General features: G+C 39.4%; 1 protein-coding gene across 2 annotated transcripts in view; it reads left to right on the top strand.

Annotated features, from left to right (window-relative positions):
* aimp1a (aminoacyl tRNA synthetase complex interacting multifunctional protein 1a) overlaps nt 1–14,745 on the top strand; it is a 29,966-nt gene that overhangs the window by 2,872 nt on the left and 12,349 nt on the right. Inside the window, exons 2-5 of one of the 2 annotated variants that reach the window (XM_034188460.1) lie at nt 5,569–5,656; nt 8,338–8,468; nt 10,281–10,394; nt 13,340–13,498. In XM_034188460.1, the coding sequence (XP_034044351.1) occupies nt 8,363–8,468; nt 10,281–10,394; nt 13,340–13,498 (379 nt within the window). In that variant the 5' untranslated portion in view covers nt 5,569–5,656; nt 8,338–8,362. The remainder of the gene's footprint in view (nt 1–5,568; nt 5,657–8,337; nt 8,469–10,280; nt 10,395–13,339; nt 13,499–14,745) is intronic. The other variant, XM_034188459.1, reaches the window with a different exon arrangement.

Raw genomic sequence — 14,745 nt, 5'->3', positions numbered from 1 at the left:
TTACGAATTTAAAATGAAGCAGTGGTGCTGAACGTAAATCCGGAAATTACTGGAAATCCGTGTTTTTACTCACATGGTGAATGTTTCCGGGTGATTTTTGATAACATACATCAGAATCCATTCATTCAGTTCCATGCCCAAACATTTGGTGGCAGTAATGCTCCATGTTGGTTTGCAAGTTGCCAATAAACTCCAAAGAAGAAGAAGGAGTGTTATTTTTGTTTTGTTTTGGGGTTGGGAGTTTATTAAATCATATTTTTAGGGACTGTGTGGTGGTTCTCCTAGCAGTTTACTTTGTTGCGGACATTAAAAGTTATGAGCTGCATATTTTTTCCAGTAATTATACATCAAGTGGAGGTAACGGGTGAAGCTAAAATTGCTAAGGCTGTTAGCATATAGACGAGAGTTTAACTCTGTCTACAAGTCATAACCACAAGAGTAATGAGTTTGAGCAATGGGGCTTCTGCAAATTTGTCTGAGGTGAGTAATTGAAAATAATACATGACGTAAGTGCTATGCTGAAGTTTATCAGCTAACATTAGCCTTTTACCTGCAGGATGTTGTTATCACTGTCAAGGTGAGTGACCGTTTGTGTTTGTAAATTATGCAACCTTTTTTATTTTTACCAAATAAAGCTACACAGTTTTTATTTGTTACTTCAGTAACTACATCAGGGGTGGCCAAGTTCGGTCCTCGAGAGCCACCTTCCTGACACTCTTAGTTGTCTCCCTGCTCCAACACACCTGAATCCAATGAAAGACTCATTGGCAGACTTTTAATGAGCCTTTCATTGGATTCAGGTGTGTTGGAGCAGAGAGACAACAAAGAATGTCAGGAAGGTGGCTCTCGAGGACCGAACTTGGCCACCCCTGAACTACATGAAAAGTCTCAACTTTAAATAACTTAGATTTTTTTTTTTTTTTAATTTTTAACTATTGAATAATCAAAGAAAATGGCACAGCGCCATTTCATATTTCTTTATATTTTAAGAAATATATTTCTTGTCCCACATCAATAACATTTCAACATTTGCTGAATGAATGAATGAATCTACCAGACTTAAAAATGTATGCATTTAAATGTCAAATTTAACCAGGTTAGTCCCATTGAGATTGAGATCTCTTACAAGGGAGACACAGACAATTATAAAGTTTCCAAGTCATCTAACCTACATGTCTTTGGATGTGGGAGGAAGCCAGAGCACCCGGAGGGATCCCACACAAACATGGGGAGAACATGCAAACTCCACACAGAAAGGCCACAGGTGGGAATTGATCCCACGACCTTCCTGCTGTGACGCGACAGTGCTCACCACTAAGACACCATGCTGCCCATTACTACATTACTTTTCATGCTATTTTATTTGTCTAAAAATAAATGCCCATGGTTCCTTGTAATGTTAATCAAGAAATGATTTCAACAACAGATAAGTTATAGTTTTAATTTATAGATGAACATCAAAGATTTCTAAAGAATCTTTTTTTAATTAAACTATTTTAATTACAAGTTTTCTAATGCAAAAAAGTTGTTTTTTTATTTCAAGATGTACAGTAATCAGAAATGATTTTGATGAAAGGAATGAAATGAAAGGATTTTAAGGTGACCAAGAATTTAAAAACGGAGATAATCAATAGCTCCAAAACTAGGAAAACTTAGAAATGAGTGAAGGTTGACCAAGTTAATGCATTAATTAGCCATAAATACTCTTATTGTTCCATTTGAATTGCTACTGAGAATTATTATTTTGAGTTTGGTGAATTGTCATTTCCTTTACTGTGTAATTTTTGTGAGCCACAATGTATGTTTTTTTGCATTAAAGACCGGTAGCACAATACAAGTTGTGTGAAAAGACTGGGGTAGAAAAATTGACCTGACCAAACCTTTGCAGAAATGCTGCACTCTGTAGTCCCACATGAGGTTGTTTGTCACAGACTGCATTCACAGTGGGCACACACTACCCCTCCACTGACTAATTTCACTGCATTGCATTGAAATAAATGCAATTACCACTTAAAAAAAACAAGTCACCATTGCACAAAAATCACACTTGCGTAAATTTTGCAAATAATCTACATTTTCATGCTGATCCATAAGAGGCAGTCCGTATGGAACAGGGATCAGATGTGATCCATCACTAGTGCTGTCATTTTAGAACAGCGGGGTCCACCTTATTGTTGCTGATTTTTGCCAACCAGCAGTGCTTATGGTTAAGAAAAGCTCTGAAACTTGTAACAAGCGAAAAATAAATTGTTTGAACACTTTAGAAAGAAAAATTGGACTTGTCCGATTCAGGCAATGTTATGCAATTACATTTTTTACTCGTCCCAGACAATCGGACAACCCATAACTTTGAGGGCTGAACTTAATGCCATTGTGATTGTTAGTGCCTGGGAACGCAGATATCATGGCAAGTGGAGGATGTACATCAAGTTTAATAAAAGACTAAACTATAGACTACACTTACTTACCTCACCTGCAATTTTGCATAGCAAACTGTTGTACAGCTGCACTATGTATTTACATTTTGCATTGTACATACTTTTCTGTTTTTATTTTATTTGCGTATTGTATTTTTATAAAGAGAAGTCAAGAACGATTTCATTATACATTGTATAATGACAAAAGTGATTCTGATAACCAGAAAAAGTACTTTGTTCTCAACATATAAAAGCAATCTGCCATTCATCTGTTATGCATGGAGACATTTATTTGTCTTTACCAAACAAGCAAAAGTAAACTGTTAACTCATTAAATATGCCTGGTTTCAATGATTAATTTATTTTGGACAGGCAGCAGCATCTGTAGTTAAGCCTCTTTTTGACACAGACTGAAACTTATTCATGCCTTCCTTCTTGCAAAAAGAATAGAAAAATATAATGGAAAAATAACCCCAGATATTATCCTTGGGATGTAAAAAAATAAGCCACAAACAAGGACATGTCGCACATTATTTAACGTCCCGGTGAATAAAACAACATCAAAGTATTAATGATTGTAAGTCTATCCGTGCACATGTGGTAATAATTAGTGGTCGCTGATGTATTTTATTGCTAATTATCCCTCTTGCTCAGCAGGTGCATTTCCAGAAAATGTCTTTCTTGGCATTTCTCGGTGTGTGATGTACATTTTAGGAAAAGCTGAAACATCCTGGTGGTCGACCGACAGACTGAAACAAATGCTACTTCATCCAATACCAACGTTCCTGAGCTTTCATTTGAAAGTGAAGGTTCAGATGTACAGACAGGAGGTGACACACTTCACCGCAAAACTCTTAACTTTTTCAAATCTTAACGTGTGGTGACACTGCTGTTTGTGTCACTGGATGCTATTTTATTCTCCCTTCTTGTAATGGAAACAAGTCAGAATATGTTATTTTCAGGAGATAATGGACTTTATCTGACGTGACAGAATTGCGAGAAAACCTTCTGAGGAGCTGTGCAACACCAGCTGGCAATTGCGTGTGATCCATGCATGTCGGCATCTTTGATGGAGTGGGCTTTACATATTTAATCTTGGAAAACAGTGTACAAGTGGGTGAGTGCCCTGATCATTATTTTATTATTTTGTGTTTTGTTCTTCTCAGTGGAGCTTATCCTGTTACATTTTTATTTTACTTTGAGAGTCTGTCTTGATGTGTGCGAGTCTGTTCTGTAACGGAGCAGCACACTGCACTTGTGCACCATAAACGCAGACCCCTCAGCTGTTTTTCAGGCTGATCTGTCTAATCAGACAGATGTATTTCTTAGATTTTTCACAGTTATATCGATGACAACACTTAAAAGTGTACACCAAGCTCAGCATCAAGCAGACTGTTTCTCACAGTCTGCCAGAGGCTCAGCTCTAGCAGCCTCTGCACTGGCGTCCCTCCTCCCCTATCGGACCAGCAGTCGCACCGCCCTGCATGCTGTGGTCACCGCCAAGACGAAACACAAAATGCAGAATACAGTATATAGTGGCACTGGATGGCAGTATAATGACATGGCGCCTTTATTCCATTGTCTGGGGAGAACACAGAAGTTTATCTGAACCAATTAATATTAAGCCATCAGTCAGCTCATAGAACATTTAAAACACTTCTGATGAGCTAGCAAGTATTAATTAGAGTAGTGGTTATTAGGGGTGGAACACTCAAACCAAGGCCCTGCGACAGACTGGCATCCTGTCCAGGGTGTACCCTGTCTCATGACCTATGATTGCTGGGATAGGCTCCAGCCCCCCATGACCCTTAATTGAAGTCAGTGGGTATAGAAAATGGATAGAGGGATGATCAAATCAAAGGTTGAGCAATTTATTGATCTCACCCATGTATAAATTGACTGAGCACTGCAATCATTATTCGAGCACAGAAATTCTGCTGCCCTGCCTCTATTCAGCGCAGAGAACTGTGATGATTTATCCACTGTGACTATTCATCCTCTGTTCTGATCAATTTGCAAAAACAAAAACAATCTGCATTGTAATTTAGCTTTAGCCTAAAGTGTAGCCACATCAAAATATCACAGTTAAAGTTGCTTATCTCCATTTGGTTCCTGCATGCTGCTGTCACGATGCAGCCACACAGAGAAATGATCTGTTGACATTTTGACACCATGCAACATTAAAAATTGTTGCTGGCAGCATGTAAAAAATTAGTTGTTGTTTTTTTATTTGTTTGAGAGTTTGCATGTCTTTGTGCACAATATGTGTTAATCTTTGTGGTTTCATCATAGTCAGATCCATGTCTGTCTCAAACTCGTCTCTGATGCCAAAAATCGTCACTCCACAAAATTTAGTCAAAATTTGATTGTTTTTGTGAATTATTGCACATACAAACAACGGGGTGATGGACTACCCTCTGATCATTTTGTGATGGAATTGAAGTCTAATCAGTGACTTAAATTTAAGTAGTCCAGTTTGGAGATCCGTAGAAAAGTATAAACCAGTAGTTTTACTGTGTGAATGAAGCATGAAAATGGGGAAACACTTGTATCCTGCAGTTAGGCTAGTTCAGACCACCACAGTCCAGAAGAAAACTGGTTAACCATAAAGCTTTGAAATTTTTAATTCGGTCACCTGCATAGTCTCAAAATGGCTGTGCAATATGGGCACTGGTATTTTGATTTGAAAGATGATTAAGACATTGTGTTATTTGGCAATAAAAACCTATTTTGCCTATTTTTAGGAGACAGGTGTGGATGTACTCTGATGCCTTCTGTCAGCTTAACTCCAACCTCTCCATCCATTTTGTAACTCCTCTTATTTTAGTTATGGGATACATAAATAGATGAAGCAAAAGGCTCTGTTTTGTGAAAGATGAGTCATTTTTAAATCTTCCCTTCTTAAGTGAAAACCTATGTTAGTTTAACATTAACACATTGAGCTTTTCTGTCTTCAGTTAAAAGTTGAAGTGACCTCTTCATGTCTTTATGTTGTGGACCATTCCTCAGCCCCTGGACCCATTTTAAGAGGTTATCCAAATGAAATCAGCCTTTTTTGTGGCTCTGGTTATTACTTCACCAATGGTCCTGTTTAAATCAATTCAGTGTCTGAAAAAAACAGTCCTTTGATCCTTGATTTTATCAACTCCAGCTCTATTGTGTTTCTAATTTCCTCATCCACCAACATTCTGCTTCATCTTGGGCCAGCTGTTGTTTTCCAGCACCTCCCTACACTATGGGTAAGAAGTTTTCTTCTTCATTCCTCCGACTTGTAAAAATCCTTCTTTTTCCTTAAAAAAGCAATTTTCCGAGCTCAGTGTGATTTTACTAAACCCAAGCTGGTTTCCAGATCTATTTTGGTTGAGTGGCATAAGTCTGGCTGATCCTTTTTGAACTTAATCCTAAAATCCCAGCAAATATAATGTTAATACTAACCATGTCTTAAAGGCTGAACTGTTTGGATGTAATTTCACCACTTGTTCCAATGGAAGACAACAAAGATTTCACTGGAGAATATACCCGTAATTATTTAATTTGACAAAGTTTAACTTGGAAGAAATCAAGGGTAGTTTGAGGCAGTGCTTTGTGACCTTCCAAGAACCTGTGGTGTCTTTTCCCATTTTAATGAATATCGCAGTGTTCTTGTGGACATTTATAGTAATATGTCAGTTTTGGGGCATCATGCCAAAGGGTCATAGTCAACACCTCTTTGCACATACAGATGCTGTGCTCCATAGCAATTTAGATATTGGTATTGGAGCATATAATGGCTGTGGGTAGGGAATCTTTGTTGTTGGGCTGAACTTCAGACAGGTGGAAATGCTGTTCTCTTGCTATTATAAGCAGTTTTTGCTTCCATCTGAGACACTGGTATCACCCAATCATCACATTGCAGCAATTCCAAATTCTAGTAGCTCAAAACTTGTGGCATGTCCACTGCTGTATTTCCTGTATTATAGTCTGTATACCATTGTGTTACATTCATCTCAGGCAGAGAGGCAAACAGCTGTGTGCACACACTCAGGCACGTGTTGCAGATAGAATGACACATTCACCTGTGGCTGAAGTCCGTCAGACTTCCACAAAAACTTTGTGAGAGGTGGAGATGCATGTTTTTGTTGCTGAAATCTCAAAAAAGAGCAGCTGAAAGCCAGGCTTGGGGGGCGGGTGTGCCCTTAAAAAATGATCCAACTTTCCTTGACTTTGCAGATGATGCAATGATCTTTGGGGATTCAATAGCTACTCTGATTGCAGAACTTGAGAATCTGAGTGAGGAATCTGTGTCTGGGTTTGCGATTGTCCTTAATCAAGACTATGATCCAGGCTTTTAATGACTTCCTGGACTCAGCCATCAAAAGTGTGTCTGTCTGTATATGGTGAAAGTGGTCATTTCAATTTATTTTTCATTTACATAGCGCCAAATCACAACAAAGTTGCATCAAGGCAGTTCACATAAGTAAGGTCTAACCTTACCAACTCCTGGAGCAAGCACACAGGTGACAGTGGTCAGGAAAAACCCTCTGATTTGAGGAATAAACCTCAAGCAGAACAGACTCGAAGTGGTGACCATCTGCTTGGGCCATGCTACCGACACAATTCACAAAATGAATAAATATACAGGAAATGTTGCCGGTGCACAGGTCACGAGGGTTACAAAAACAGACACCACACCCATCTCTGGATGGAGCCGCACCTCAAACAGAGAGGTAAAAAAACAGAATTAGGCATCAGAAAGACAACAAATACAATATCATTTGTCAGCATTAAGCAACAAGAAAAACAGAAGAACTACTAAGGTCATCGTCGGCCATTAGCCCTAAGCTTCACTAAAAGACCCAGAATTTAGATTAAGCTGAGGCCACAGCCCGCTCTGTTTCCTAATAAAATTAATTTAAAAGAGTAAAAAGCATAGTAACATACTATGCCAGTATGCTATCCACACGAAAGGGAAAATAAGTGCATCTTAAGTCTGGACTTGAAAGTCTCTACAGAATGTGACTGTTTTATTGATGCAGGGAGATCATTCCACAGAACAGGGGCACGATAAGAGAAAGCTCTGTGACCGGAGACTTTTTATTCACCCTAGGGACACAATGTAGTCCTGCACCCTGAGAATGCAAAGCCCAGGCTGGTACATAAGGTTTAATTAGATAAATTTGTAGAGGCTTTTACTTATCTCTGCATTTACATTCATGTGTCTGGGTCCTCGCCTTTGAGCTCAAAAGTGGCCGGGGAAGAGATTATAGAGTCATGAGGTTGCTGGATGTAGGTGTTTGGAAATCCAGATATCTTTGCCGGAGAATGCAGGTCCAAGTCCTAAGGGTCCTGGTGCTACCTGTCTTACTATATGGTTGTGAGATTTTTTTTTTTTTAGACTAACACGTGATCTAAGGTGACGACCGAATATCTTTGGTATTATTGGCACACTGTATAGGCTAATTGCTTTACCTGAAATCCATTCTGGTGGTGTACATAGGGTAAATTGTCAGTGTCCACATACTTGTGTGTCTGACGGTGGGAGGAATCAACACTTTTACAGAAAGAATATCCAAATTCTACATAAAAAAGAATGTTGGCATTGTTGGAATTGTACCCAAGAGCTTCTTGCTATGAGGCAAGAGTGCTAATTGTCACAGGCTGTTCTAATATGTGTATTTAAGATACATGAAAGCATATGTGAATGGAAAAGAACTTTGTCACTGTACAATACAATGGAAAATCTGTTTTGCAGCAGTTATTAAATGTGGAAATGGACTATGTTTGTCTGTAAAGCTAAAAAATTCTTTGCAATCTTGGCTACTTCATATGTTAATGCTGTGGCTTCAATGTAAATGTAGCATATTGTTCTTTAATCTCCTAAAACCTTGCATCACAGAACATCTTGTAGTGTTGTAATATGGATTTGCCTTTGTGTTGTTAGGTTTCTTGTCCGCTCCTTGTTCAGGATGTCGAGTCACAATCCACTGATGAGGCTGGAGCAGCGAGCAGCCGAGGCTGACCAGATTATTGAGTACCTCAAACAGCAAATCCAGTTGCTAAAGGAGAAAGCCAGTAAGAGTATCCCAAACACTAAGATGCTTATACATATAGAGTAATGGTTCTTAGTTGATGTGCCCTGTCCACTGTTAATGGCCCCTTCACACATAACACAAAGTTGGGCAAAAGAAGCAGGAACCGGCTGAAATCCGAGAACAAGAAATGAAATGGGGAACCGTGAAAGATTACACCCGCCATCAGGAGGGACACCCGGTCGGACAGGCGTGCGCGATACAGCGGCGATGGCTTTGTGCACACACGAACGCAGTGTGAGCACCAGGAACATGTGACACCACATCATGCCAGTGCTGTGCGGGGGGGCACCCCCCAAAAAACACTGTGATCTCTAATATTTAATCCCTCTTATCGAGTGGACAATACAAGTATGATCCTTCTGTTCCTCTGTATATGACCCATGGTCATAGACGTCAAGTCATGAAATGCCATGAATGAAGCAGTCCGCTCTTATCATGTCCACATTTTCTGGTGCCGCGTGTCTAGCCAGCCGTGCGTGTCCAGCGAGCGGCGCACTGAAGAACATTGCGTCACGGTCCATAGGTGACGTAGATGATGTGACATTCAGAACGCCAGCTGAATGTACACATGATCAGACGGTTTGTTTCACATGGGACAGCCTGATGTTGTGGTCGCTCCTGCCCATTGCAAAGGCAACGTGTGTTTTTATGTATTTCCACATGAGAACAGCATGCCCAGCCACGTGTCTCACGTGGAGTGTTGTCAAGTCAAATCCTTCATGGAACGGTATGTATTCTCCAGCTGTGACTCGCATGTCCACAGATCCCAACAGCAGCAGGTGGCGTGGACACGCCCACCTTACCAAACAAACTCAGCTCAAAAAGTCTCACTCTCTGTTCCTTTATGTGATTATTTATGTAATTATGTGTGTAGTTATTGTTGTATGTATTTATTTAATTACCCTGTTCTCTTTGTTTTTATTTTAAAATGTCATGCACTGAGCCTCTTTTAGCTGGAACTGACGAAAGCCCGCCCACACATGTGCATTGCGTGCAGTGTTGTTCATGCTCTTGATGGCACGACATATTATAAAATTTTTAGGTGCCATTTCAGTGAAGGCGCACACACACACACCCAATCCGTACCTCTTTCACAAATCCGTGCCCCCCTTTTACAAAACCCTGGATCTACATTTTGGCATGTTTACATATGCCACATGTGACCACATATTGCTTATCACAAGGGAAGGATGACTCCCTGCCACCAGAGAAGTGAAGGAAATAAAATCATGGGTGGAAACAGCAGAATGTAATCTGCAACTGTGACAGAAGCCAGCAGGAGTAGGAGTATCACCACAAGAATGAATGAATAAGAGACTCCTGGTTGATTATTATTAATAATATGCCTTGTTTTATTCACATAAGTAAAAAGTGTGAAAAGGCCACTATATTTACCATTGCATCTGCATAAATGTCAAAGTTCACAGTATGTGCAGTAAGATGTGGTATAATTTCCATCACAGTGTGTAAACATAAATAGATGAAGTGGGTCACTGTAATTAAACACTGCCAAGAATTGTCTATAGATTTTTATTTATTTATTATTATTTGTATTATTTCCAGTTTGATGAATTTCAAGTATGAATGTATTAGTTTTAGTTATTGTCATATTTCTACTGACCTGTTAAAAAGCAATATCCTGGATTCACCTTTATTATTCTGTTTTTGCCATGAAGAATTCTGTGGTGGTGACTTGGAACAAGTAATGAGCAACAAATCTGCGCTTGAGCTCTTAAACTGTCCCATGAAATCTAATTCTGCTGGGCAGTAACATGAATTTTCCTTGCGATAGTTGTCCAGGCCAGTGTGAGAGAAGAAAAGAAGCTGATGGTGGAGAATGCCAAACTGAAGAGTGACATCGAGGAGCTGAAAAAAGTGCTGCTGGAGAAGGAGAAGGGGCGGGGAGGTATGTTGAGATTGATCCCCCCAAAGCCTTCCCTCAAAGATCAAGTGTATGTTTGTCTTTTCTTAAAGACATTGATGTTGTTACCAAGTAGTGCTCACTGAATTAGAAACATTTGATGACAGTTGTTGCTCATTACACCATTGTTTGGTTTGCACTATCAAAGATAACATTATTTGCTGTCCCCTAAGCCAATTATAGCCAGATTGTAAGCAGCCATGTTGCTTCAAGAATACCTATAAATGGGACATGTGTGTGTGTGTGTGTGTCTGTCTGTCTGTCTGTCTGTCTGTCTGTCTTATCTATTGTCTCTGACATATATTGGCATGCAAGGACAAGCACAGCTCAGATCATTAACATATTTAATGCTTTCCAGAAAAAGACAAAGGCGACTGGAAAATATTGGGAATATAACCTTTTCCTTTAAAAAAAAAAAGGTCTATTTGTTTGTGTTGGAACATCCCAGTAATCCATTCAAATGCACGAAACACTGTGTCCTTTCTCATGTTTTATTTAATTGTCATGTTTATTTTGGCAGCTTGCTCAGTGGCTTCATGACAACATGCAATAGCTTATTAAATGAACTATTTTGAATGGAATTAGTTTGCTTGTCTTAATTGTAACCAAGATGAGAAAAATAAACTATTGAATGTATCAGTAATGTCACGAGGAAACAAAACTTTGATGCAGTCAGACTTAATGTCAAGTTTGCCTATACATAATTTTAAAGTTTACAATCTCAGAAATTGAGCTGCTGTGGATCCAACAGAATTTAAGACTTCATGTTGCGCTAAGGGTTAGCACTGTTGCCTCACAGCAAGAAGGTTATGAGATCATGAGATCGATTCCCCCCCCCCCCCGGAGGCCTTTCTGTGTGGAGTTTGCATGTTCTCCCTGTGTTGTTGTGGGTTCCCTCTGGGTGCTCCGGTTTCCTCTCACATCCAAAGACATGCAGGATAGGTGCAGTGGAAACTTTAAAATTGTCTGTAGGTGTGTGCGTGTGCATGTTTGTTTTCTATATGTGGCCCTGCGATAGACTGCCGTCCTGTCCAGGGTGTACCCCGCCTCATACCCTATGACTACTGGGAAGTTTTTGTGGAAGTCTGATGGACTTACTGGCTCCAACCCCCCATGACCCTTAATTAGAGTAAGCAGTTAAAGAGAAGTGAGTGAAGTTGTATACTGTATATTGAGTACAAGTGCTGCTAGTATGATATTTTTATTGTGAAGCAGGGCAGCCATTGCCAAACTTAAAACCCCCATGGCTGACTTTGCAATCTGAAAATCATCTGGGGCCCACCCAGACCTTTAATAATAATTTTAATCAGCATGAGGTTAAGGAAGTGTGTGTGTGTGTGTGTGTGTGTGTGTGTGTGTGTGTGTGTGTGTGTGTGTGTGTGTGTGTGTGTGTGTGTGTGTGTGTGTGTGTGTGTGTGTGTGTGTGTGTGTGTGTGTGTGTGTGTGTGTGTGTGTGTGTGTGTGTGTGTGTGTGTCTAAGGCACACCTGTGCACTAATCATGGTGTCTAATCAGCATCTTGATATGGCACACCTGTGAGGTGGGATGGATTATCTCAGCAAAGGAGAAGTGCTCACTATCACAGATTTAGACTGGTTTGTTAACAATATTTGAGGGAAATGGTGAGATTGTGTATGTGGAAAAAGTTTTAGATCTTTGAGTTCATCTCATACAAAATGGGAGCAAAACCAAAAGTGTTGCGTTTATATTTTTGTTGAGTGTGTGTGTGTATATATATATGTGGTGTGTGTGTGTATATATGTGTGTGTGTGTGTATATACACACACACATACACACATCTGCAGCATACCGTTCTGATGAATCAAACAATTTAAAAACTGTTCTCAATTGTAACTAGTTCATAGTTCCCATCCATACTGCAGTTGATCTGACTTTGGTAAGACACATGCGTTGTTGCTTGTCTCAGAAGATGTGGACAGTGATATGCTAACCTGACAATTACATATATAGAAATATTTTCCAAATCATAACATTTGGAATAATTTATTGCAGACAACATATGTGATCCCGTCGTGCACGAAAAGGTGTAACATGATTCGAGGGAGAAATACAGTAGCAACTAGTAATTATTTTCAAAGTTAATTGGTACTTTAGTCAATTAGGTGTTAGGCCCATCAAATGTTAAAAAAAAAAAAAAAGTGAAAAATATTGCTCAGTATTTTCCAGAGCCCAAAATGATTCTGTCAGGTGTCTTGTTCTGTTCACAGCGCAAAGATATTTAGTTTATTGCTAGACAGGAGTGACCCAGTTAGTAAAATAAACCAGAAATTCACATTTAAGAAGCTGAAAAGCTCAGTCATGCTACTCTTAAATCAGAAATCAAATGCACAGTTTAACAACTTAATACACATAATTCCAAGTTAAATCTGAAAGATCCCAGTCTCTGCTCCTAACATAGAATTAAAGTGTTATGGTGACCTTGGTGTGCCTGCAATCGAATGTTTGTTTGCCTGGCTCAGACAATAACCTTTGCAGAAAGCAAACATCAGGCACCTTAAATGGTGGGTTAGTTATTTTTCTGAAGAATTATTGAGGACTTTGTTCTTCACTAGACAACCCTTGTTTCTGTCAACCTGGACAGGGTGTCATTTTCTCATTAAAGCTGTTTGCATCCTAGTAGCAGTCCTGCCACTGCACGTATAAATAAAGCTCTCTCTGTCATATCTCATTGAACTGTGTTGATGCAACCAGGTCTGTTACATGAAAAGGAACAACCAAGAAGTCATACTGTCCCTCTATGTTGTAGAGAACTTGCCTTTTTTTGTGGGAATACAGCCTTTCAGATTGATACATGCAAAGAATATGTCATCAGAGATTTTTAGGAAGTAAATGCTCATTTACCCATTGTAAGTAAATAACTCATTTGATTTATGCCTCGTCCCCGCTGACGTTCTGTCTGTCATATTGTAGTGCGAGACATCCCCATGCCTTCAGGTGAGGCTGGTGTTGAATGCAGTTCTCAGCCCATCCCTCCTCATCCCTCTGGTCAATCCTCTTCTGCTTCCACTGCTGCTGTCCAGAGCACCCCACCTAAAGATGAAAGCAAAAAGAAGAAACCAGAGAAAAAAGGTAACGGAAGGGAAAAAATGGCAGATCATGTGGTTTGCTAAAGTAGTTCAAGATGAAATCAAGCCTCTTTAAATATGTGCAATAGCATTTTGCTACCAACATTTTCATTTTGTTAGCAGGATTATATTAGAAGTTTAAATGTGATTGCTTAGCTCTCAACACTTCATTATTTTTACAATATCTTTTGTTAATCAGCTTCTTGTAACAACAGTTGGATAGAAAAGGCACTGTTTCAAACGTCTTTTGACCTCCATCTCAGTTTTTGTTATTGGTTGATAACAGATGGAAAGCAGCAACAGTATTGTCTTACTGCATCAACTTGTATACATTATGCAACCCCCCCCCCCCCCCCCCCCCCAAAAAAGCATTGATCCTGAAAATTACTTTCATTTCTATTTCATTGCTGACAGTATTGTAGAATTTCTGTGTTAACGTCAGCATAAAATGAGATGGTCGATGAAGGAGCATTCAGGAGTCAGAGTACCGATGCAGAAAGATTTTTATTTTTTTTTTTAATCGAAGCAGACACAGATGCACCTGGAGAAAACTCCAACAAGACACCGCATGCAACGCATCCTCAGAGTCTTCTGTCTTTCCACACTCAGAAAGCCGTATTAAGGACCTCTGCCATAATTAAAGCAAAATCACAATACATACATGGCCTTTGGTTAGTCCAGGCCGTGGTCAGATCTTTAGTCATGATCTTTACCTTACTGAATTTTCATGAAATTGGAGAAGCACAACATGTTATATCAACAAGGACAATCAAGCAAGAATTGACCCTGGCCTGGTACGCGCTGTCTTGTATTTTTTATTTTTTTCCTCCGCAAATGTAAAACCAAGATATTTATGTTTTGTGTGGTCACCTTCATTTCTTTTGTTAATATCTATCCATTGCCGCATTTAAGACCTGCAAGACATTCCAGAAAGAGGATGGGGGCAATTCATTCTAAATATAAGGATTAAATCATCACTTCTGCAGCCAGTTTTCTTGAGACAAGTCAGGGGGTGGATACATGAACATTTCCAAGTCAGTGAATATACCTTAGACATCATTTACATCAGAAATTAAGAAATACAAACAGTATTTTACTGTGTGTAATTCTGTGTCAAGTAGGCAGCTCCACCCACCCACAGTACCTCTAAAATATACAAGAATTCAATAATTGCAGCATGTCTGTGTTGACAAATAGACATTTTCCTCCTATGCACAATCAAACACACAAACTCTAGAACAGGGTTCACAA

The sequence above is a fragment of the Thalassophryne amazonica genome, chromosome 15 (assembly GCF_902500255.1).
Source record: "Thalassophryne amazonica chromosome 15, fThaAma1.1, whole genome shotgun sequence".
NCBI lineage: Eukaryota > Metazoa > Chordata > Actinopteri > Batrachoidiformes > Batrachoididae > Thalassophryne > Thalassophryne amazonica.
Note: the sequence above shows the minus strand (reverse complement) of the source record. Positions and strands in the feature narration are given on the sequence as shown.